The following is a 22,766-nucleotide window of genomic DNA, read 5'->3' on the forward strand; positions in this document are numbered from 1 at the left end:
AGATGTTGAGAGGTTTAAAAGCAGGAATGAAGTTCGAAAGTTTTATGAACAGGTGAAACGAAATTCACAGGTACATAAACCTAGAACCGAAGGCTGCAAAGACGAAAGTGGAAAAATCATAGTGGAACCGCAGTCATTGCTGATCATATTGAAGGACCACTTCTGCAGACTGTATAACGGCGACGACGAACTGAATTACGCTGTCAGGCAGGATGATCGATTCAACATAGACGAAGAAAGCCAACAATCCCTTCCTCTCGACTTAGACCAAATAAAGATTGCCATATCTAAACTGAAGTCTAATAAAGCCGCTGGAGCGGATGGCTTGAATTATTATTATTATTATGTGGTGTGGTGGCGCAACAGTCCGTTGTGAACCAGGGCCTAGTGACTTACAACTCTCAACCATTCCTGTGTGCGAGTACTGTTGTCAGGAATGGAATGGATGGCTTGAATGCCGAGCTCTTTAAAGCAGTTGGAGATAAGTTGGTTAGGAGCATGCACCAACTTATCTGTAAGATATGGTCGGAAGAAAGCATGCCCGATGAATGGAACCTCAGTATTGTTTGCCCGATCCTGAAAAAAGAAAACCCTCTATAAACTGCACCAACTATAGAGGAATCAGTCTACTTAACATCGCCTATAAAATCTTCTCTGCCCTAATATGTGAACGTCTAAAGCCCATCGTCAATAACCTGATAGGTCTTTATCAGTGTGGTGTTAGACCAGGAAAGTCCACAGTCGATCAAATATTCACATTACGGCAGATCCTGAAAGAACACCAAATCGACACCCACCATCTTTTCATCGATTTCAAGGCTGCATATAACAGCATCTACAGGGACGAGCTGTATAGAGCCATCTCTAGTTTTGGCATCCCTGCCAAACTCGTCCGTTTGTGAAGGATGACCATGGAGAATTCACGCTGCCCCATAAAGGTTGGAAACAACTTAACAGAACCTTTCGATGTCAAAAAAGGTTTTAGACAAGGTTGAAAGAATAGTGCAGAGCTCACACGTCAACAATAGAGTCACTATCTTTCAAAAAACTGTCAAATTACTAGCATATGCTGATGACATTGAAATAATAGGAAAAACTCAGCGTGATGTCAATGGGGCTTTTGTGAGTATTGAGGCAGAGGCGGCAAAAATGGGTTTAACGGTTAATGTGGGCAAATCAAAGTACATGCTGTCGTCAAGAAAGGACATACAGCACCGACGTCTTGGTCAAAACGTCACCATCGACAGACGTAACTTTAAGGTAGTCAAGGACTTCGTCTACCTAGCCTCCGCTGTAAACTCAGAAAACAACACCAGCGCTGAGATCAAACGAAGAATAACTAATGCCAACTGCTGTTTGTTTGGGCTAAGAAGGGAATTGAGTGGTAAAGTCCTCTCGAGGGACCAAAGTGTTGCTATATAAGACCCTTATCATCCCCGTCCTGATATACGGTACAGAAGCATGGACTATGACAAAAGCGGATTAAAGCACCTTGTGTCGGTTCGAGAGAAAAGTTCTTCGTGTGATCTACGGTCCCGTATGCATCGAAGGGGAGTAGAGGAGAAGATGGAACGACGAGCTGAACGGACTGTACAGCGACATAGACTTAGCCAGAAGTGTAAAAGTCCAACGACTAAGATGGCTGGGTTACGTAGAACGCATGAAAACCAATGCTCCGGCCCGGAAAGTCTTCAAATCCATACCTACAGGACAGTGCAGTAGAGGAAGACCACGGATCAGGTGGCGCGCACAAGTGGAAGATGATCTCACCCAACTTGTAGCGCGAAACTGGAGACATCGAGCTAGGGACCGAGCTAGATGGAGAAGTTTGTCGGGTGAGGCCCTAGTTCACACAGGACTATAGCGCCACCTTAAGTAAGTAAGTAATACCTTACAAAAGTTGTTAATTACCTAACTGAGTAAAACTTTGAACAAAATTTCCAAATAAAATAATGTTTTCCGTTCGCACATTGCGTTCAAGCTTTTAAAAAGTTGTGAAAATTTGCTGTTTTCTTTAATGCTTAAAAAAATACAAAATGTACTATTATTAAAACGCAATTAGCAATAGGTCCTAATGATGAGTTTATGGCATGAAGGAAACAAAAAATAACGAATTTAATAAATTTGTATTGTCAAGCGTTCGTCAAATTTTTTTCCAAAATAACCGTTTTCCAATTTTTTTTTACATCACATTTGCTTACTCAAATAACTATAATTAGAACAAAATAAAATAATTAAACAAAAAAACAAACAATTTTATTAAATAGTTTGCACTTTAAAGTCCGATGTTGTTAAAAAAAAATCAGGCATAATGGACCGTGCCAGGAGGGTGGTTCTTATTAAGCCATCTCTTGCGTCTACTCCACACACATTTTTTTGCAGTGAGCTTTACACACCGTTCTACTGCTTGTGTGTGACAAGAAACATCATCAAAATCAGGTGCCAGAGTGTATCATTTGTTTAATTTCTTCATCCTTAAAAGGGGAGGAAGAGAAAGTTTACATGTGTGTCCCAACAAATCATATCGGTGTAGCCTGTAGCAACAAAATTTATCCTCGGAAAGTTGAAATTTCGAATTGGCTTTTCCTTCATAAGCGCAACCAAATTCCAAATTCGGCGCAACCCTAGATCTCTGATGTAGTCCTGATCATTGCTCAGGACTTTTCTGTCTATAATAGGTATGGGGCAATCCATACAATCGTAACAAAACACGTGAGTAGGGGAACACCCCAGGGTGGTGTCCTTTTGCCTTTTCTATAGCTTCTGGTCATGGATACAATTCTCGTTAAATTAGAGATGATTTGGTGCTATTGGTGTCAGGAAAGTACACCTCTGTGATTAGTGAAATCACGGAGTCAGCTTTGAAGAAAGTTAGCAACTGGGCCACTAGTTGTGGACTAGGAGTTAACCTTCACGCTACCTCGACTCAATGGTCAAATCCTTTCATTGTCTTCCAGTGCAAAATATTTGGGAGTTATACTCGACCCTAAACTAAACTGGAAACTAAATATTGAAGTAAGGGACAGCTTGCATGGGCACCACAGGTTGTCAAAACCTTACCAGATATCTCGGTAGACACTGACTACTGCACTCCTACTTTGAGCCTTAGTAAGGGTTTTAAGGTTATTTTCCATACAGGAAAGATTGGGAGGATGACATCGTGTCGATATGTTTCGACACAACCATCTTTACTGACGGCTCAAAGATGGAGTGCGGAGTTGTTTCTGGGATCTTTTCTAAATCCCTAAATGTAGCTTAATCATTTAGGCTTTCTGACTTTGCTAGCGTTTTTCAGGCTGAACTGCTGGCAATAAGGGAGGCTTGTAAGATATTTAAACAAAGCCCAAACCAAAACCGAAATGCGGCTATCTTTACAGAAAGTCAGGCAGCTTTCAAAGCCATTAACTAGGCCACATCCTCATCTAAATTGGTCCAGCAATGTCGCGATGAGCTTGCGATCCTGAATATTAAACTCGGTGTCACCCTGATCTGGGTTCCGGGCCATAGTGGTATCGTTTGAAATGAACGGGCTGACGAGCTAGCCAGGCAAGGATCGGTCCTTCATAGCTCACTTGCGGAAATGGTTAACATTGCTCTTGGTGCTATCTACCAAACTGAATAAAACCGAAGGTGGAGCAATTTACCCAACTGCATTATATCTAGGAAGATATGGCCCACCTATTATAAAACCCGTACACACGATCTTCTATATATGGCCTATAGTAGATCATACAGATAAGTTGGGTATCTCTTACAACACCTTTTGCTGTAGTTGTAGTGACCAAAGAGAAAGTGAAACGAAAATCCATTTCCTCTGCAAATGTCCTGCTTTGGCTAGAATGAAATACTTTGGAAAAGCATTCTTTCACGAACTTGATGAGCTATCTGAGACAAAGATAAGAGACCTTATCTTTTTTCTCAATGCGACAAAATGGCTCTAACATAATCGCTATGAAGCTTCTCTATAAATATTTCCCTTTCTATCACAGTTCAAACGAGTTTTTGGTATCAAAAAGGCGCACAACAGTGCTAATTGGATCTCAGGCTAGGTTGCCTTGCGATCGTCATTTCTACCTACCTACTATGGGACAATCCACAGGCTCAAACCAGTGCGGCGGTAGTTTTTCACACCCAACCAGTTTTTTCCCAATTGGTCCACTCAAAGATTTTGGGCCTGTAGTAACTCCATCCAAGTGGTAAAAAAGGTGGCGGGATGGTAGCTCATTGAAGTGCATCATATGATCTAGAGTAACCAACGTAAAGTAAACTTGTGGAAACCGGTTTTACAAGATTTTTTACATTCGATGATTACTTTAGAATACGATCATATGAACTGTTAAAACCGCAGCTTCGGTGAGAGATTAAAGTAAGCGGTACTTACCATTACTAGTTTTGTTCAGAATTAAGCAAAAAGTTGTAAAAATACCATGTTCTACACGATTTGCGCGGTCAGTTATTGTTGAAAAACTACTGATTTCAATTTTTGTTTAGGTTTCTTATACGCTGAATTCAACATTAGGACCTTTTGCGTTTTGATATTAATGAATTTGGTTATTAAAAAAAGTCAAAGACGAGCAAATTTTCGCAACTTTTCATAAGTTTGAATGAAATACGCGAACGGAAGATATTTTTAATAGCAATGCAGGAAACTATGTATTTAATAAAAAGGTCGATTGGTAGAAGATCCAAAATAACGTTTAAGGCATCCGTTAGGAAAAGTACGCATGGCCCCTGTGGTGCCCACGCAAGCTGTTCTTTGAACCTTCTTTAGCTTATCAATATTATAGGCTTTGCTAAGAGCAGGCCACCACACAATCGAACCATATGTTAAGATTGGACGTACTACTGCTGTGTACGTCCATAAAATCATCTTCGACTGAAGTCCCCACTTTTTGCCGAAAGTTTTGCTGCAGGCGTAGAAGAAGAAACACAGGCCTTCTTAACCCTTACTTCAATATTTAGTTTCCAGTTTAGTTTAGGGTCGAGTATAACTCCCAAATATTTTGCACTGGAAGACAATGATAGGATTTGACCATTGAGTCGAGGTAGCGTGAAGTTTAACTCCTAGTCCACAATTAGTGGCCAGTTGCTAACTTTCTTTAAAGCTGACTCCATGATTTCACTAATCACAGAGGTGTACTTTCCTGACACCAATAGCACCAAATCATCCGCGTAGGCTACCGCCTTCACTCCACATCTCTCTAATTTAACGAGAATTGTATCCATGACCAGAAGCTGTAGAAGAGGCGAAAGAACACCACCCTGGGGTTTTCCCCTACTCACGTGTTTTGTTGCGATTGTATTGCCTAGAGAGGCTCGAAACTTCCTACCACTGAGCATGGAAATAATCCATTCTCGAATGAAGTCTTCTACACCGAACTTAACGAGCGATTCTTCTATGGATTCTGTAAGGCCGTTGTTAAAAGCACCTTCTATGTCTAGGAAGGTGGCAAGAGTAAATTCTTTATAATGGATTGTTTGTTCTACAATTCGCACTATTTCATGGAGGGCAGTCTCCGTAGATTTACCCTTAAGATAAGCATCGAGAGGTCGTCCAACTAGGATTTCTCTAATATGGTAATCAAGAATGCGCTCCAAGGTTTTAAGCACAAAAGATGTTAAGCTTATTGGTCTGAAATCCTCCGCGGATTCGTGACCTCGCCTACCCACTTTCGGGATAAAAACTACTTTGACCTGTCTCCACGACATGGACACATGTTTGAGAAGGAGACATCCTTTGAAAATTTGTTCCAGCCTCCATGGCTGCCACATCATGCAACTTTTGAAGCATAACTGGCAGTATGCCATCCATGCCTGGGGATTTATATGGAGAAAAAGTATTGATGGCCCACAAAATATTTTCTCTGGTTATAACGGAATTTTCTTGCTCCATATGAGCTACGTTTAGCTCTGTGGTTTCAAGCGATTCGGGGTTATCACTCTCGCAAATCGGAAAGTGCATCTTCATCAGGAGCTCAAGAGATTCGGCTGGAGAGGCTGTCCAGGTTCCATCAGGCTTTTTTAGAAATGAAGGATTACAATGTTCCTTCGATAAAACTTTGCTGAGCCTTGCGGAGTCCTTTATGTCTTCGATTGATTGACAGTATTCTTTGCAGCATTGTCTTTTGGCTGATGACAGGGCTTGTTTGTAAATTTTAAGAGAGTCTTTATACGGTTGGTAAAACTTATGTTTGTGGCAGTTATTGAAAATTGTCCTCGTCTTTTTCCTTAGACTCGATAGTTCTTCATTCCACCACGAAGGAAGGGTTTTACGGCTATATTTAACTGGGCAAGACACTCTAAAAGCTTTACTTATAGAAGTTTCAAAGGTTTTCACCTTTGATTCAAGGTCTCCTATCGATTCAGTGAGATTCGGTAAGTTGCTTAGTTTGGAATTCGCAATTTGACTGAATTTCGTCCAGTCAGTTCTTTTGGGATTTCTGTTCCCTGTTTCTGAGGTTTTTTTGACTCGAAATTAATTTGAAAAAGAATCCACTTGTGATTCGAAAACGAATTCAAAGGGGAAACTCTCCAATTATCCTCTAATAAATTACGGTTGTTTACTAAAGTAACATCAAGCACATCCTCCCATCCATCATAATTTTCCGAGCTCGGAAAGACGAAAGTGGGAGTATTGCCTCTGTTACAAATGGTCATATTATTTTCAATAATAAAATCAAAAAGTGACTCACCTCGTTCATTGATCACAAAACTTCCCCAAAGGGTATGCCGAGAATTGCGTCGCCTCCGATCAGAAGGTTTGCCTTTTTGATGTTAGCTTCGGCAGAGTAAAAAGAGGCCATCAGCAAACCCTGTGTATTCTTGTCTTCAAATCTGACAACTGTCAGATCGGGAGTGCTAAAATTTGAACATAAAAAACCTTTTAAATGTTTCTTAGCTAAAATACAAGTTCTGGGATTACCTTGGTCTTGATCTGCGGTTTTATAAAAGAGGTCGTATTGGTTGTCTTGGAGGCCTCGCACCTTGAGGCCGTTTATCCACGGTTCTTGGATAACGCCAATGTCGAAGTTTTCCTCCCAGATTATCTGAAGCGCACTTAGAGTGCTTCAGATTAATCTGGATGACCTTCACCACGTTTTTTAATTATTTTTAGCTGCAGAGCTGGGGCCCGGAGATCTCGACTCCGCGTATAACATCGTCATCCTCGACGTTGTCATCAGCTTTGTCGGTGTCTATTCCCTGACTCTTCAGAATTTTAATTTTGGCATTCGTTATGCCAAAACTAAGTTTGTATTCGTTTTTTTTTGAGAGCCCCTAGACTCTCCTCGCTAATCCTCAGAAGTTAAGAGGCGCTGGTCTTCTGCGGTTCTTCTGCTTTAACTAAAGCCCAATCGTGCATGGGGACCAGCGGATTTTGCCTCTGAAGACCGCGGATCAGGTCCTGTCCGCTTGGCTTTATGCTCATGAGCGGCAACCAAATGCGAGCCTTCGGTTGTCTAGGGATGTCCTTAGCTGGGATAAGCTTGAGCTTCAAGCCCTCCCAGTCATTGCTAACCTTAGCAATGCTTTCACTAAGGAAATCCCTAGAAAACCTGTCCGCACACTTAATTACCCTATGCCAACTGAGCATCTCGCCAGAGTCAAAACTAGGGTAGGGGCCCTCACTGTTTGTTATAGTGTAGTGTAACACCATCTCAGAGAGCTTGCCCTCGATAGAGTTCCACGCGTTCAGCATACCTTTGCTGTTTGTGGAGAGCTCATCCACAACTGCTACGTGGAGGTCATCCCTGACAACCTCACTAAGAGTACGCAGTTGCACTGCTCCAGAAGATGGTGCTTTCACTGGCTTTGTCCGGTCGTCAAGCTTGCTCTTTTTCTGAGACGTGCAGATCTCTACCTGAGATCTGTTTCGCTTAACGGCCTTTTCTCGGCTGGCCAGAAGATTGTTGTATTCATCAACAACCTTCTGGTACTTTATTTTATCTTGGGCGTCCCTCTCATGAATCACTGAGGTCTCTTCATTTTTGGCAATCTTGGCAAGAATGTGAGTGGCCGATTTGAAGCGGTTCCTGAGAAGAGCGCCTTCTGATTGTTTTTTGGTTCCCCGAGTTGCACTGCTCGAGGGTTTCGGTTTTGTATACGGTTTAGGAAGTATAGGAGTGCTATGAATAGCACTGCCTATACTTTCTGTGGTTTTGGGTTGCTCACAAGTGCTGGAACTACCAGCTAGCCAGGAACTATGAGCTCCCCTTCAAAGTCTCCTGGCTGGAGGCCAAGAGTTCATCCTCCAAGTCTGTGGAGGATTCTACGTTCGCTTGTCTATTTCGTCCATTTTTTTAAATTTTTTTGTATTTTGGTCCCACGAGTAGGTGGAAAAAAAGAGGTCAGCCCCGGCAGAGCCGATATACCGGGGTAAGGCAGAAAATAAGACGGACCCTGCCAAGGCATCCGAATGAGCTCGTTAGCGACTGGTTTGCCCCCCAGCCTTTCATTCTTCGGCACGGATTCTGTAAGACGCTCACACCACCACTGAAATTAGGAACCCTGTATCTATGGTCAAATTGCATTGCTAAAGCTTGCTACTATTAAATAGTAGGAAACTTCAGCAATTCAACCTGACCTTAGCTGATCTCCATCTTGACAACGTACAAGACAACTGTGGTGATCATTACCGCCCGGCACCTACTGGGGGGGTTTGAAACGAGGATTTTTGCTAGGCCACATAAATGTTTACTGACAGAAATATGTGATTGGAGTTGTGTGAAACTGGAACAATTTGTTTTACTTTTTAAGATAAAAGTATCAGCTGTTCAGGAAAATGAATTTCCGTCCGGTAAATAGAAAAATGCATTTTACCAAAAATCTCGGACGGACCTAGATGTCAATCAACAACTTTTCCAGCCAATTCGGTCTGTAGTAAGCTATCTCCTGTTTGAGGCCCACTCTAAACTATGTGCGCCACCTGAGTCACGGTCTTCCTTTACTGCGCCGTCTCTCGGGATTGGATTCGAAGTTGATGTCCGATCACTCAATATGACCAAGACTTTTTAGACTTATTTTCTTTTGACTAGATGAATGTCGCTAAACAGCCGGCACACCGCCATATATGACAACCGGGATGATGAGTAACTTATAGAATTTGATTTTAGATGCTCGAGAAAGGAATTTACTCCTTATGTCTTCTAAGACCAAAGAAGCGGCGGTGTTCAAGAGTTATTCTCCGTTTGAATTTAGCGCTGGTGTCGTTGTCTGAGTTTATAATGGTACCTAGGTAGACTACCTTAAGTAGTAGATGTCGTTGTTCAATGTCCTTTTTGTATGACAGCATATACTTGCTGCCCTCATTGACCACTGAATGCATCTTCTCCGCTTTAGTCGCAATGCTCAAAAAAGCTCCACTGACTTCACGCTTCGATCTTCCAACTATGTCAATATCATTGTTGTATCCGAGTAATAGGACATACTTTAAGAAGATTGTGCCTCTAGTGTTGACGATTGAGTCTCGCACAATTCTTTTCAGAGAGATGTCGAAGAAGCATGATAACTTGACTAAAACCTTTTTTGGCATCAAAAGAATCGCTGAGATCTTTTAATCACATTTATTTATAGAACTACTGTTTTATTTTTCGTTCTTAGGCATCGGCACTGAGAAAACATCTGTTTCCATTGATCCCTGAAGTCAATAATCATATGAACCCGATTCTTTCTATTCTGTTTTTCTGTGTTATAAAAATGCCAGGTGCAGTGTCTTTACTGCATTCATTTAATTGAATGAAGTGCTATCTTCCTACAATAAAAGGTCATTTCTGGCATGCTTCTTGCACAATTTAAAATGCATCTTCATAATAACATTTAAAAAAATTTAAAATAAACGGAAATATCCATGCAAGAACACCATAATTTCAAATCTTCACAAAAACTCTCAAAAACATCCCATGTAAAATCTTAGCTATATTTTTGGTTCTTGTCATTGCTACAAAAAAATAAACACACCAAACCACAACCAACTTCACATCAATTATATGACATTGACATTTGTGATTAGTCTTCATCTTGCTACGAGAAAGAAATTCAATTTTGTGCAATCACAAATTTTTGTAATAAACTAAATCGGAAAAATCATCTCGGTAATTATTCCAATAAGGACTACAAATTCCAAAAAACAATTCCCAATCGTTTTGAGTGGCAAAAATCCATTTCAAGAAACGAATTCCCACCGAAAATTTACAAAATTTTTGTTCTATCCAAATCCCGAATCTAAATCTAAATCCAAAACCAAATCCAGTCCATCACATCCACTCAATATTTTTCAACTCTGTTATTTTCATTTTCTTTGTTTCTTCTCGCTCGCTCTCGTTTTCCTTGGGCCATTGTGTGCACGGTGCAGCAGCAGCAGCAGCCAGCAGCAGGCAACACCACTTCGTCCGTTCCGTCTTCGCCGCCGCCGCCGCAGCCATCGTCGTTTTCGTTGTCGATTGTCGTAGTTCTCGTCCCCATACAAAAAAGTTCTCTTTTTTCTTTTTTATTTAAATTAGAAAGAAATTCTTTTTTGTTGTATTCTTGGTATCCATCAAATTAAATTATAGAACTCAACTCAAGAATAAGGTAAGTCCCACACACAAATCATGGGGTTTCTTCTTCCTCCATAACATAACACAACACAAACAATGGGTTGCTCTTTTGCCTTTTCCAGAATCCGAACGGGAGTCTCTGTGTGTTTTTGAGAATTTTCAACAAAGAAAAAAGAAACTAAACAACATCTCGAAAAGCAGCAGCCAAATCAAGGAAGGAAGGAGGGACATCAACTAACAAATGTCTCAATCCCAACCCAGCAGCTCAGCTGTTCGTGCTTTGGCACTTGAATACAAATCATTGCAAGAGGAACCAGTCGAAGGATTTCGTGTGAAATTGTGCAATGAGGACAATCTATTTGAATGGGAGGTGGCAATCTTCGGGCCACCGGACACACTCTACCAGGGTGGCTATTTTAAGGCACACATGAAATTCCCTCCAGATTATCCGTATTCACCTCCTTCCATTCGATTTCTCACCAAAGTCTGGCATCCAAATGTCTATGAGAATGGGGACTTGTGTATTTCCATTCTCCATCCACCGGTTGATGATCCACAGAGTGGGGAGCTGCCGTGCGAGAGGTGGAATCCAACACAGAATGTGCGAACGATCTTGCTGTCGGTTATTTCGTTGTTGAATGAACCAAATACGTATTCACCAGCAAATGTCGATGCATCAGTCATGTACAGGAGATGGAGGGATTCGCAGGTGATTTAACTTTTGTTTATTTTTATTATCTTTTTGTTTCTCGTGGTATTGATGAAATGAGTTTTTAGGTGCTCTGTTCATAAGGTAAAGAATTTACGCTATGAGGAGAACTAACAAATTTTGTGCTGTGTTTTATTTCTATCGCAATCAAGGTCGCCTTTTGTTCTAAAAAAAACTTGACGTCCTTGCAGTAATGTGCGTCTTAGGCCTTCATCATGAAAAGTGAATAGAACTTTCAAGTCAAATCACTTATTTTGTGATTCTCAATTTTATGTTTACTTCAAAAGGTAAAAGTTTTTCAGTTGCTCTGTTTAAACGTTGAAGAACATTTTTCTGGTTGTTTTAGAACCTATTTTCCCAAACGGAAACTTTAAGTCTTATTTTCGATTTGTTATTGTTAAAGAAGGACTTCGAGACGTCAAACTTCGATTCCATTTATTATCCAACTTCTTTTTCATTTATAGTACATAAACGTTCAAAATAGTAAAACATATTTGGTGAGGACAAAGATTATGAAGCGGGTTCTAGTGACTTGCAACTCTTTAAGTACTTCCTGGTGCGAGTAATGTTAATTTATACGGCCTAGGCACTGATAAAGCTTCGGTTCCCATTGATCCCCGAAATCAAGCAGCAGTGAGCGTGGTTAGCAAGATTGTCTCGAAACCTACCGCGTGTTGCTGTCATGTGTTCTTTCTGTCTGTTGTTCTTTTTCTTCTGTCCTTTGGTCTTGTATTAAGGTCTTCTGTTGTTATCACCTTACATAGTCTAGTCGCTCAAGGTGCTGTGTTCTCTACTCTGTACATTTATGTGCTGAGTAGTGTGTAATGTAATGTTAATTTATTATTATTTATTTATTATAGTCCAATTTGAGAAGCAATTTTGATGACAAGAACTACTCTTAGAGGATTTGTCAATTACTCTTAATTACCTGATCTTATAGTTGGCACACGAAGAGGTTGAAGCTAGAGCTTTAGCAAAGCAGTCCTACGCACTGAAACGAACCTTTGCAATTCAATCTTCTTTGAAGATTTGTTTTCTTCTAAATTCATTGTCTTTCGGGTTAAGGGCGAGTTAGTAGCAAAAATGATTATTCTGTCCGTGGTGTTCTTTCGGCTGTACATAACAGCTTAGATTTTTATAATTTGTCTGTGTCGAAATATCGTAAATGTTTACTCTGTCTGTTGTTTTATTCTGCTTTCAATACAGCCTACCCAAGCTTATGAGCTTGCCGTTGATATACCTGCTTGAATCACATATATTTTTTGATTATTCAAGCTAGCTAGCTAGAGGTCTCCAGTTTCGCGCTCCAAGTTGGGTGAGATCACTTTCCACTTATGCGCGCCACCTAATCCGCGGTCTTCCTCTACTGCGCTGTCCTGTGGGTGTGCATTCAAAGACTTTCCGGGCCGGAGTATTGGTTTTCATGCGCTCTACGTGACCCAGCCATCTTAGTTGTTGGACTTTTACCCTTCTGGCTAAGTTTACGTCGCTGGTGTTGTTTTCTGCGTTTACCGCGGAGCCTAGGTAGACGAAGTCCTGGACTACCTTAAAATTACGTCTGTCGATGGTGACGTTTTGACCAAGACGTCGGTGCTGTATGTCCTTTCTTGACGACAGCATGTACTTTGTTTTGCCCACGTTAACCGTTAAACCCATTTTTGCCGCCTCTGTCTCAATACTCACAAAAACCCCATTGACATCACGCTGTGTTCTTCTTTTTATTTCAATGTCATCAGCATATGCTAGTAATTGGACAGTTTTTTTTTAAAGATAGTGCCTCTAGTGTTGACGTGTGAGCTCTGCACTACTCTTTCAACCTTGTCTAAAACCTTTTTTGACATCGAAAAGTTCTGTTAAGTTGTTTCCAACCTTTATGGAGCAGCGTGAATTCTCCATGGTCATCCTTCACAAACGGACGAGTTTGGCAGGGATGCCAAAACTAGAGATGGCTCTATACAGCTCGTCCCTGTAGATGCTGTTATATGCAGCCTTGAAATCGATGAAAAGATGGTGGGTGTCGATTTGGTGTTCTTTCAGGATCTGCCGTAATGTGAATATTTGATCGACTGTGGACTTTCCTGGTCTAACACCACACTGATAAAAACCTATAAGGTTGTTGACGTTCACATATTAGGGCAGAGAAGATTTTATAGGCGATGTTAAGTAGACTGATTCCTCTATAGTTGGTGCAGTTTAGAGGGTTTCCTTTTTTCAGGATCGGGCAAACAATACTGAGGTTCCATTCATCGGGCATGCTTTCTTCCCACCATATCTTACAGATAAGTTGGTGCATGCTCCCCAACTTTTCTCCAGCTGCTTTAAAGATTTTTGCATTCAAGCCAACCGCTCCAGTGGCTTTATTAGACTTCAGCTTAAATATGGCAATCTTTACTTCGTCTAAGTCGGTAGGACGGGATTGTTGGCTTTCGTCGTCTATGTTGAATGGATCATTCTGTATGACAGCAAAATTCGATTCGTCGTCGCCGTTATACAGTCTGCAGAAGTGGTCCTTCCATATCCTCAGGATTGACTGCGGTTTCACTATGATGTTTCCACTTTCGTCTTTGCAGCCTACGGTTCTAGGTTTATGTACCTGTGAATTTCGTTTCACCTGTTCATAAAACTTTCGAACCTCATTCCTGCTCTTATACCTCTCAACATATTCGACCGGACGCTTCTCATGCCCTCGTTTTTTCCTTCTGAGAAGTCGGCGTTCCTCTCTCCTCTTCTGCTCATAGAGTTCACGAGCAGCTCTCGTCCTTTTATGCAGCGACGCTTTGCGTGCCTGTTGTTTGGCTGCATTTGCCTGCCGACATTCCTCATCAAACCAGGGGTTCCTTGTTGGTGGCTGATTGAAACCCAGCACATCAGAGGCGGCTTCTCTGATTTCATCTTGGCAATGTTGCCACTGGTTTTCGATACATTGTGTTGGCGGCAGAGAACTTCGAGAGAGGTTATTTGTAACTCGGTCGGAAAAGGATTTGGCGATCTCTGGCGATTGTAGCCGTTCGACTTTGTACCTTCTCCCAGCACCTCCCTGTTTTGCCTTGGGTCTGGAAACCCGAAGTGCTAGCTTGGCTACAACGAGGTAGTGGTCCGAGTCGATGTTAGCTCCTCGGAAAGTTTGTACATCCATGATGCTGGAAGCTTGTCTGCCGTGGATCGCAATATGGTCAATCTGGTTGACGGTAGATTGATATGGAGAACTCCAAGTTCCTTTGTGAATGTTAAGGTACCGAAAACGCGTACTGGCTACCATGACGTTTCGCCGCGCAGCAAAATCTATGAGCCTGAATCCGTTGCCGGAAGTGTTGTCCTGCAGGCTGTTTTTCCCGATTATTCCTCCAAAGATGTCTTCCCTCCCTAGCTTGGCATTAAAATCGCCCAGGAAAATTTTAATATCGTAGCTAGGACACTGCTCATATGTTTTGTCTAAGAGCTCAAAGAACATATCTTTTGTGTTGTCATCTTTCTCTTCTGTGGGGGCGTTCGCGCATATCAGGGTATGGTTGCCGAATTTAGCCTTGATGCGTATGGCCATGAGGCGCTCATTGATGTACCTATCGCTCAAGACTTCTTGCCTAAGTCTGGCTCCAATGACGAATCCGCATCCAAATAAGAGCTGTTGGTTTTCGTGGTAGCAGCCAATATAGTAAATATCACAGTTTTTCATCTTTTTGCCCGGCCCATCCCATCGTATTTCCTGGATGGCGGTGATGTCTGATTTATAGCAGTTTTGGGCATCCGTTAATTCTTCGGCCGCACGTGGTAGGTTAAGGGACCTTACATTCTACGTGCATATCTGAAGTTCGTTGTCTTTAATTTGTTTGCGTAGGTTGTGTTGCTTTATTTCTAGGAAGTAGTTTATATTCTGCATACAAAATAATTTAAATGCATTACAATATTAGAGATCCTGAATAAAATATAAAGTGCGTCTAATAATATGGCCAGCGACTGTATGTGGAGTACTTAAAGCAAAAATCGATTGACTTGGTTATTCTCCGGTGTTCCTTCCCGGTTGTCATTGTGGGGTTTGTTGATTGGTTTAAGGTTTGTTGGCATGCTTAGGCATGTTGCTAGGCTGACACTCGGTCAGCATAGAATGCAACGGAATCTTCGTTGTTCACTTGAATTATGTTTTCATTCATAATGTCCGTAACGCTGACGTACCCAGGCTCTGTAGTCGTTGTTGAGTTATCATCCTTCATATAAGTTGGTTCGGGTGGCTAGATGAGTTACCTGCTAGCTTCTTAGCCAAGATTAGTAGGTAATTATGCAGTGTAGTTGTTGTCGCTTTAGTATTTCGTATAAATAAATTCCCAGGTACTGGACGATTCTCTTGGCTGACAGTGACAATCCGTCTGGGAGTTTCAATTTCAAGTTTCTGCATATAGTTGCTTTTTGGGATCCTCTAAGGACGATCGTCGACGGCCTTCTTGAGCAAATAAGTTTCAACTCTGCAGCATTGATTTTAATACCCCACTTATGGTTAAAATCAAAGAGATGTGTGCTTCTACTTTCCTCACAGCTGTATGTGGTGACATTGAGGAGCAGAAGGTCAAGGAATCATCAGTCACAGTTGACGGGGTTAGGTTGTTCGGATGTCAGGGACCCTACTATGTTTCTCGATTCTACAATGAAATTGCGCGAATTCGAAAAATGGGTGCTATGTATCAATTGACTACTTTGGAACCAACGAGAATCGAATAGTTCTGGTAGTGCCAACTATATTCTTATGAACTTTGGAATAAACGAGGAATTACGTAACTCGAAAGTAGAATTCAAAACAAGGAAAAATCGAAAATAATCACTCTACATCAAATGTTTTTGCGAGCAAAGTTTTTTTTTGCCATAGTGTAAGTAAAATGTAGAACATGAGTTCCCTCTATCACACCAATTACACCGGGAATTCGTGATTTTTTCCAAAAATAGCGTTTGGACTTTCGTTTCTCTTCCTCATTCATTTCAAAACTCATCATCAGCGGACACATGACTCTTTGGATTGCAGTCAAAATTTCCATTTACCATATATAAGAACACATTCAATTCAGAAAAATAAATGAAATTTTTATTTGAATCGATAGTACAGTCCATATATTTTATTGTTTGAAGATTATTTCATGCAAATGTTGATCTTGACTGCGCCTCATATGGTCCAACCGCTTAGTCCAATTTTATCATACTCTTTCCACCATTTCGGCCGGTATCTCACAAATAAATGCTTCAATGTTGTCTTCCAATGCGTCAATTGAAGCGGGCTAGTCTGCATAGACATGAACCCACACAAAAACTAGTCTACAGGCGTTAAATCGCACGATCTAGGCGACCAATTGACAGTTCCGAACGTGAAACAAGTCCATTGTTGAACCGTCTTGTTGAAACCGAATGTCATGCAAGTCAAGCTTTTGCGTTTTCGGCAAAACAAAAGTTGGATATCATTTCACGGAAGCGTTCACTATCCACAGTTACGTTACGATTCGCATCATCTTTGAAGAAGTACCGTTCAATAATGCCAGCAGCCCATAAACCGCACCAAACTGTGACTTTTTCTGGATGCATTGGTAGCTCTTGCAATGCTTCTGATATTCTTGATATTCACTCCAAAACCTACAGTTCTGTTTATTTACGTACGACCAACTTTCCAAGAGCGCATTCACCAAAAATTTTAAGTTGCAGTAGGTCGTTCGGCTTCAATTCTTGCACCAGCTGTATTTTGAAAGGCATCGCACCTAAATCCTTCCGGAAAATTTTACACGTTGTTCGCACTCTACGTAAGCGTGTTGGTGGTTTAATGTTCAAAAATGTAAATTTGGTGCGAAATTTAGTCACAATAGCCCGAATAGACGCTTATTTTGGAATTATCTCTTATTGCTCTATTATTTGCTCGTACCGATCTTCATTTCCTTGCAAAAAACCAAATTCCACCGGTGTCCATTTTTGTATTAAGTATTCTTGTCCAAAAATTTGATGTCTTATTTTTTTGTTTGTTTTTAAAACTGTCAAATAACGCGATACTTGTTCGAAAGTAAAAATTTTTTTGAAAACAAGTTGGTATAACCGGCATCCGATTCTACTTTCATACGAAGTACGATTTGAAAGTAGAATCGGAAATGAGTTTCGAATAGAATCAAAAGTAGAAACGAGTTAGAAAGTAGGGCCCCAGGATTCTGTATAGAAACGGCCGAGCGTCGATCCTTGGACAACTCTAGCCCTGATGTTCTTCATTGGCGATTAGCATTTCTCCAACTTTGCCTAAAATTTTCTGGAAGAAAAAAAAGAAAAAATTATTCTTATTAGTGCAATTGGAAAGCCAATCAAATTAAGTTAATGGATAAGTCCTTCAATCCATCAAATGCTTTCTCAATATCCTGAAGAAATCCAACGATGACGAGATGGCTATGAAGAGCTGTTGTGATGTCGAGTTGAAACTTCAGAAAAGGATGCAGCGTCGAGTGTTTTTTCCGAAAACCAAACTGAGTGTCAGAAAAAGTTGTTACCGGTCGATGTAGATGCTTTCATATGTGGCCTTAAAATCGATAAAAAGATGATGGGTATCACTTTGATGTTCATGGGTTGTTGCAGGATCTCACCTAATGTGATTATTTGAACGATTGTGCACTTTTTTAATATCGACCTATCAGATTGTTGACGAAGGGTCAGCTTAGATATAAGAATATTTACTTTGTTTAAGTCGGGAAGACGGTATTATTAAATTCGAAGTATAGATTTAACGGATCATCTTGCCTGACAGTGAAATTCGAATCATCGACGTCGGTTTATATTCTTCAAAAATGGTTCTACCTTAAGCATTGATTGCTACAACTTTCGTCTTTACAGCTGTCTCCAGTTCGAGGTTTATGCGCTTGCAAATTTCGTTTCGCATGCTCGTTAAACGTTTGAACATTATCTCCGCCTCTGGATCTCTCAACTGCACGCTTCTCATGCACTCTCTTATTCCTTCTGAGAAGTCGGTGTTTCTCTCACATCTTCTGCTCGTAGAGATTGTCCTCTACTTGTCTTTTGTTTAGCTGGATTTGTCTGAAAGAGATTCCTCAAATTGGTTTTGAATGAAAAACATGGTTGTAAGTTCGTGTATTCAGTTAATTATTCATAAGGATGACTTTAACAGACATAAAAGTCCCTTTAATTGGCCGAATTCAAGTTCCTATTCGATTTTCCAATTTAAGGTCAGTCTGAGTTTAAATATATAACGAACTATGCCCTTTAAAACCATTCATCAAGCACTTTGTTACGTCCCCTTTTTTAATTCATAGGAAACCTTCTTATTCTCCTAAAGGAAATAACGAAAAAGAATGAATTGTGCAAAATAATTCTTATGATTAGTTTATTCTTCTACCCACACTTGTCCTTTTAAAAAGTTAGATAACTACAACATTTTAAACTGCTATTGGCAATGACCGACGTCTTTAAAGTTCACAAGAAGAATTTCTTTGTAACTAGGTATTTCTTTTCATTTCTCAAAAAAACAGCACCCATGACAGTTAATGGGGAAAGTTTTTTCAGTGAGGATATTTAAGGGAAACAAAATGCTAAGAAATAAAATTGATATAAAATTCTTGTGAATTTAAATGTGTGTAATAGACATAGGAGCAAAGTTCTTGGTAAAATATTGAGGAAGCTATCAGGCACAAAATCTTCGAAAACATGAAAAAACGTGTGTTCTTGTCGTGTATATAATTTTGATTTGTTCATTATATTCTATTTTTGTATATTAAACCTTAAAAAATCCCAAATGCGTTTAAAAGTTTTAAATTCAAAATGAATAACAACATTTCCAGGGTAAAGACAACGAGTACCCAAACATAATCAGAAAACAAGCTCTTGCCGCAAATGCTGAAGCCAGAAAGGAAGGAATAACTGTACCAACGACACTCGAAGATTACTGCCTCAAACCAACTAAAAAGCCCACCCAAGAGCCAATGTTGGATATGACAAGTTTCTACGATGATGATTTCGATTTGGAAACAGAAGACGATCAACAGACAGACGACGATGATGACGAAGATGACGACGATGCCGAAGAGTCAGATTATGCCGATGGCGATGACAGCGGCAAAGGTGAAACTTCATAATCTCCCACCGTAATGACTTTTAATCGTAGAGGTCTTGCTAATGCTGATGCGGATAAGCTCAAGCGGAGGGGATAGAACAAAACAAACAAAAAAAGAAGAGAATTATTCTAGTTTTAATGTTGTTTTAAGTGTGTGTCTTGTGTATACGCATCCTTAAACAAACAAAACAAAACAAAAACAAAATTTAATTAAATATAAACAAAAAGAAACATTCATCCCCTTCCTTGATGTTCATATTCTGTCTATCTCTATCGTTCAATTTCATTCTCTCTCTATTATAATTCAATAAAAAAAGAAAAGAAAACTAAAAAAAAATTAATAATTATAAGAAAGAAAAAAAAAAACAAAAACAAAAACCAACTCATTCAAGCTTTTATTTATTTAGTCTTAAAAAATAAACAGAAAAGAAAAACAAACAAAGTAGAAACATTTTTGTAAAGCACTCATAATGATTGCTATTGTAAGGTTTTCTTTTTTTTTAATTTTATTTTCAGCAAAAATTTGATCAGCCTTCTAAAGTGATGAGTCAAATTTTGTCATTATCTTGTTCATATCTCATATTTTTAGGGCATAACCAATAACCCTGCAATATACATCTTTATCTTTATCCCTTGAAAAAAGAAAAAAGAACAACAAATTAAAAATTTAAACAAAAACAAAAACAAAGTAATGCAAATATAATTATTATTAATTTTAATTGAATTTAATGTAACGTAGATATCTCTATATTTTAATGATTTTTGTCTTCTCCAGAAATAATGTAAATTTGAATTTAAAAACAAAAATATATAAAACAAAGATACTTGTATAAAAACAACAACCAACAAAAGTTTTTTAAATATGATGTAATCCAAACTTGAGATGTTCGATGCTCTGCTCAACAAAAATAGTAAGTTCAGGCCTTACGGCGAGCAGCCTGTTGTTACCGCATTTCACTGCGTCAGGAAAAATAATTCTTACAAATAAGCAAGTCACTGATGTTCCTTAAAGAATTGCTGCTAATGGAATATGGTCAATACAATCGTGTGCTCAACAACAGACTTACCATTGTTGCATTTGCTCTTTGAAGCTTTTGAGAACCAAACCCTGTCAGCGCTTTAAAAAGTGACATGTTTATGCAAGCCAATGGGATTAGAGTGAGAGATAAACATCGTATCTTATCTTCCTTGTACTGACTATTTTTGTTAAACGGAATATAATTCACATCTAATTCTTTGCAGCCGAAAGTATAGTTCATCCCACAACATATGCCACTGTACAAGAAATGGACAACATACTTATGTACTTCAAGGAAAATAAATTGCCACCCCTGTATTAATTTGGAATTGTGCCGTGAGTTAAATTTAAGGAGAGGTTGAAGTGGCTGTTTGGGATGGAGAAAGACATTCTTAGGCCATTGCGATATCCCATTAATCTTGAGGCTTTCTTTTGAGCTCAATAAAACCAGATGACGTTCCATAGAAAACTACTGATGTACGAGGTCATAAATACTATTATTTTAGTGCATTCATGTAAAATTTCATATAAATGTGATTATTAATTCGCGATTTATCTCTAGTTAAACAGAATCATAATGGCAACTGAGACGATGATGGTAAAAATTGAGCATCGCGCTGTAATTAAATTTCTCACTAAGCAAGGAAAAATTCAAAACAATATTCATGAAGAGATGATGGCTGTTTACCAGGTTCCGCACCTTCATTATTAACTGTGCAAAAGTGGTGAAGTGAGCTCAAGAAATGCAGAGAGAACATTGAAGACGACTCCGCTCCGGCGCCCCGGCAATTGTTGTACGGAGGAAAGCATCAAAGAAGTCGAAAAACTTGTTCTTGAGGATGCCCGAATAAAGATGCAAATGATGGCAGAGCTAACCAATCTTTCAACTGGTACCATTTACGCCATTCTTCATGAACATCTTAACTTTCAAAAATTAGAGCAAGGTGAGTGCTACAAATGCTCACAGCGCCTCAGAAATAAGTGAGAATCGGATGCAGTAGAGAGCTTTTGGTGATGTGTAGTGAGAACGCGGACGGTGTTATGGATCGAATTGTTACTATGGACAAAACATGGGTTCATTAAAAAGAAAAGATGGGGTAAACTCACAGCGGGTGGGTTGGTGTGACAACGCGCCTCTTCTCACGGCGCGAGTTTTCAAGGCTGCTGCTCGAGATTATGGTTTCGAAGAACACCCACCTTATAGTTCAGACCTTGCCCCGAGTGATTATTTCCTGTTTCCGGATTTGAAAATTTTCTTAGTGGAAAAAGATTTTCAGGTGATAAAAAAAGAGTAAATTTATTTTTTGAGGGTTTAAAAAAGTTTATCTCAAGATTGCAATAATGTTGAAAAATAAAAAAACGAACGACGTTCGTAAGTATGTCTGAGAAGAATTCTCCTAGGTAGGTCTTACATTTTTAGCTGTTTCTTCTTTTTTTTTCTTGTTTATTTATTTAATCTACAAGCAATTATTACAGCAAACAGATGTACGCACTCCAAGGCCAAATAAAAAAGTAAATAAATATAGTATATCAGTTTTAAGTTTATAACGCTTAACATTTAAAAAATCAATATTTGAAGAGACTCTATTGAAATACAAAATAGATCTTGTCAAAGTTTCATTGATGCCATCATTTGTAGTGTGAGTTCTTTTGAATAGCAAAGCTCTAGCTCTCATAGACCTATCGGGAACATACATAGATTTATATTAGGGGCCTATTATGTACATACAGTGCCGCTCACTTGAATAGCACCCCCCCCTTTAATTCGAGTTTAAAGCTCAATATATTTAATAATAAAAATTAATTTTTTTCTTTTAAATCAAGTTTATTAAGTTCTTTAAAAAAGGGAAAGAGTGGAATGTATATTTACAGTGGTTATTTTTGTATACATTTGAAAGCTATGTGACTCAAAAAATTTGAATCAAATTTTGGCTCACTTGAATAGCGCCTCTTCATTTAACATTAATTTATTAATAGTTTCACACTTTTAAATTATAAGTAACACAAATATTTACATTCATTTTATAAATTAAAAAAATAATTAGTAATGGGTGGTCCTGCCTTGATTATAAATAACCTCATACATCCTGTTCGGTAGGGAATCTTACTTACTTAAGGTGGCGCTACAGTCCTGTGGGAACTAAGGCCTTACCCAACAAACTTCTACATCTAGCTCGGTCCCTAGCTAGATGTCTCCAGTTTCGCGCTCCAAGTTGGGTGAGGTCACTTTCCACTTGTGCGCGCCATCTGATCCGCGGTCTTCCTCTACTGCGTTGTCCTGTGGGTGTGCATTCGAAGAATTTCCGGCACTGGTTTCCATGCGTTCTACGTGACCCAGCCATCTTAGTCGTTGGACTTTTACCCTTCTGGCTAAATCTACGTCGCTGTACAGCCCGTTCAACTCGTCGTTTCATCTTCTCTTCCACTTCCCTTCGA

At 39.6% G+C, this 22,766-nt stretch overlaps 1 protein-coding gene across 3 annotated transcripts; it reads left to right on the forward strand.

Annotated features, from left to right (window-relative positions):
* The first annotated feature begins 9,990 nt into the window (after nucleotides 1-9,990).
* On the forward strand, nucleotides 9,991-20,154 carry LOC129938919 (ubiquitin-conjugating enzyme E2 R2). 3 transcript variants are annotated; one of them, XM_056046752.1, is made up of 4 exons: nucleotides 9,991-10,088; nucleotides 10,349-10,566; nucleotides 10,655-11,241; nucleotides 19,041-20,154. In XM_056046752.1, exons 3-4 carry the CDS (start codon nucleotides 10,774-10,776, stop codon nucleotides 19,332-19,334), a joined length of 762 nt encoding a protein of 253 aa, XP_055902727.1. In that variant the 5' UTR covers nucleotides 9,991-10,088; nucleotides 10,349-10,566; nucleotides 10,655-10,773; the 3' UTR covers nucleotides 19,335-20,154. The 3 variants fall into 3 exon arrangements, with proteins under 3 accessions (XP_055902727.1, XP_055902728.1, XP_055902726.1); XM_056046753.1 differs by having other exon boundaries at nucleotides 9,996-10,088; nucleotides 10,352-10,566; XM_056046751.1 differs by having other exon boundaries at nucleotides 10,002-10,088; nucleotides 10,355-10,566.
* Nucleotides 20,155-22,766: the final 2,612 nt, after the last annotated feature.

Source organism: Eupeodes corollae, chromosome 1, assembly GCF_945859685.1.
Source record: "Eupeodes corollae chromosome 1, idEupCoro1.1, whole genome shotgun sequence".
Taxonomy (NCBI): domain Eukaryota; kingdom Metazoa; phylum Arthropoda; class Insecta; order Diptera; family Syrphidae; genus Eupeodes; species Eupeodes corollae.

Excerpts from the sequence above, each read along its gene's own strand:
- LOC129938919 (XM_056046752.1), top strand. The coding sequence starts at position 10,774 with ATGTCTCAATCCCAACCCAGCAGCTCAGCTGTTCGTGCTTTGGCACTT. Across the intron at positions 11,242-19,040 it reads GGAGATGGAGGGATTCGCAG|GGTAAAGACAACGAGTACCC; the intron begins GTGATTTAACTT and ends CAACATTTCCAG.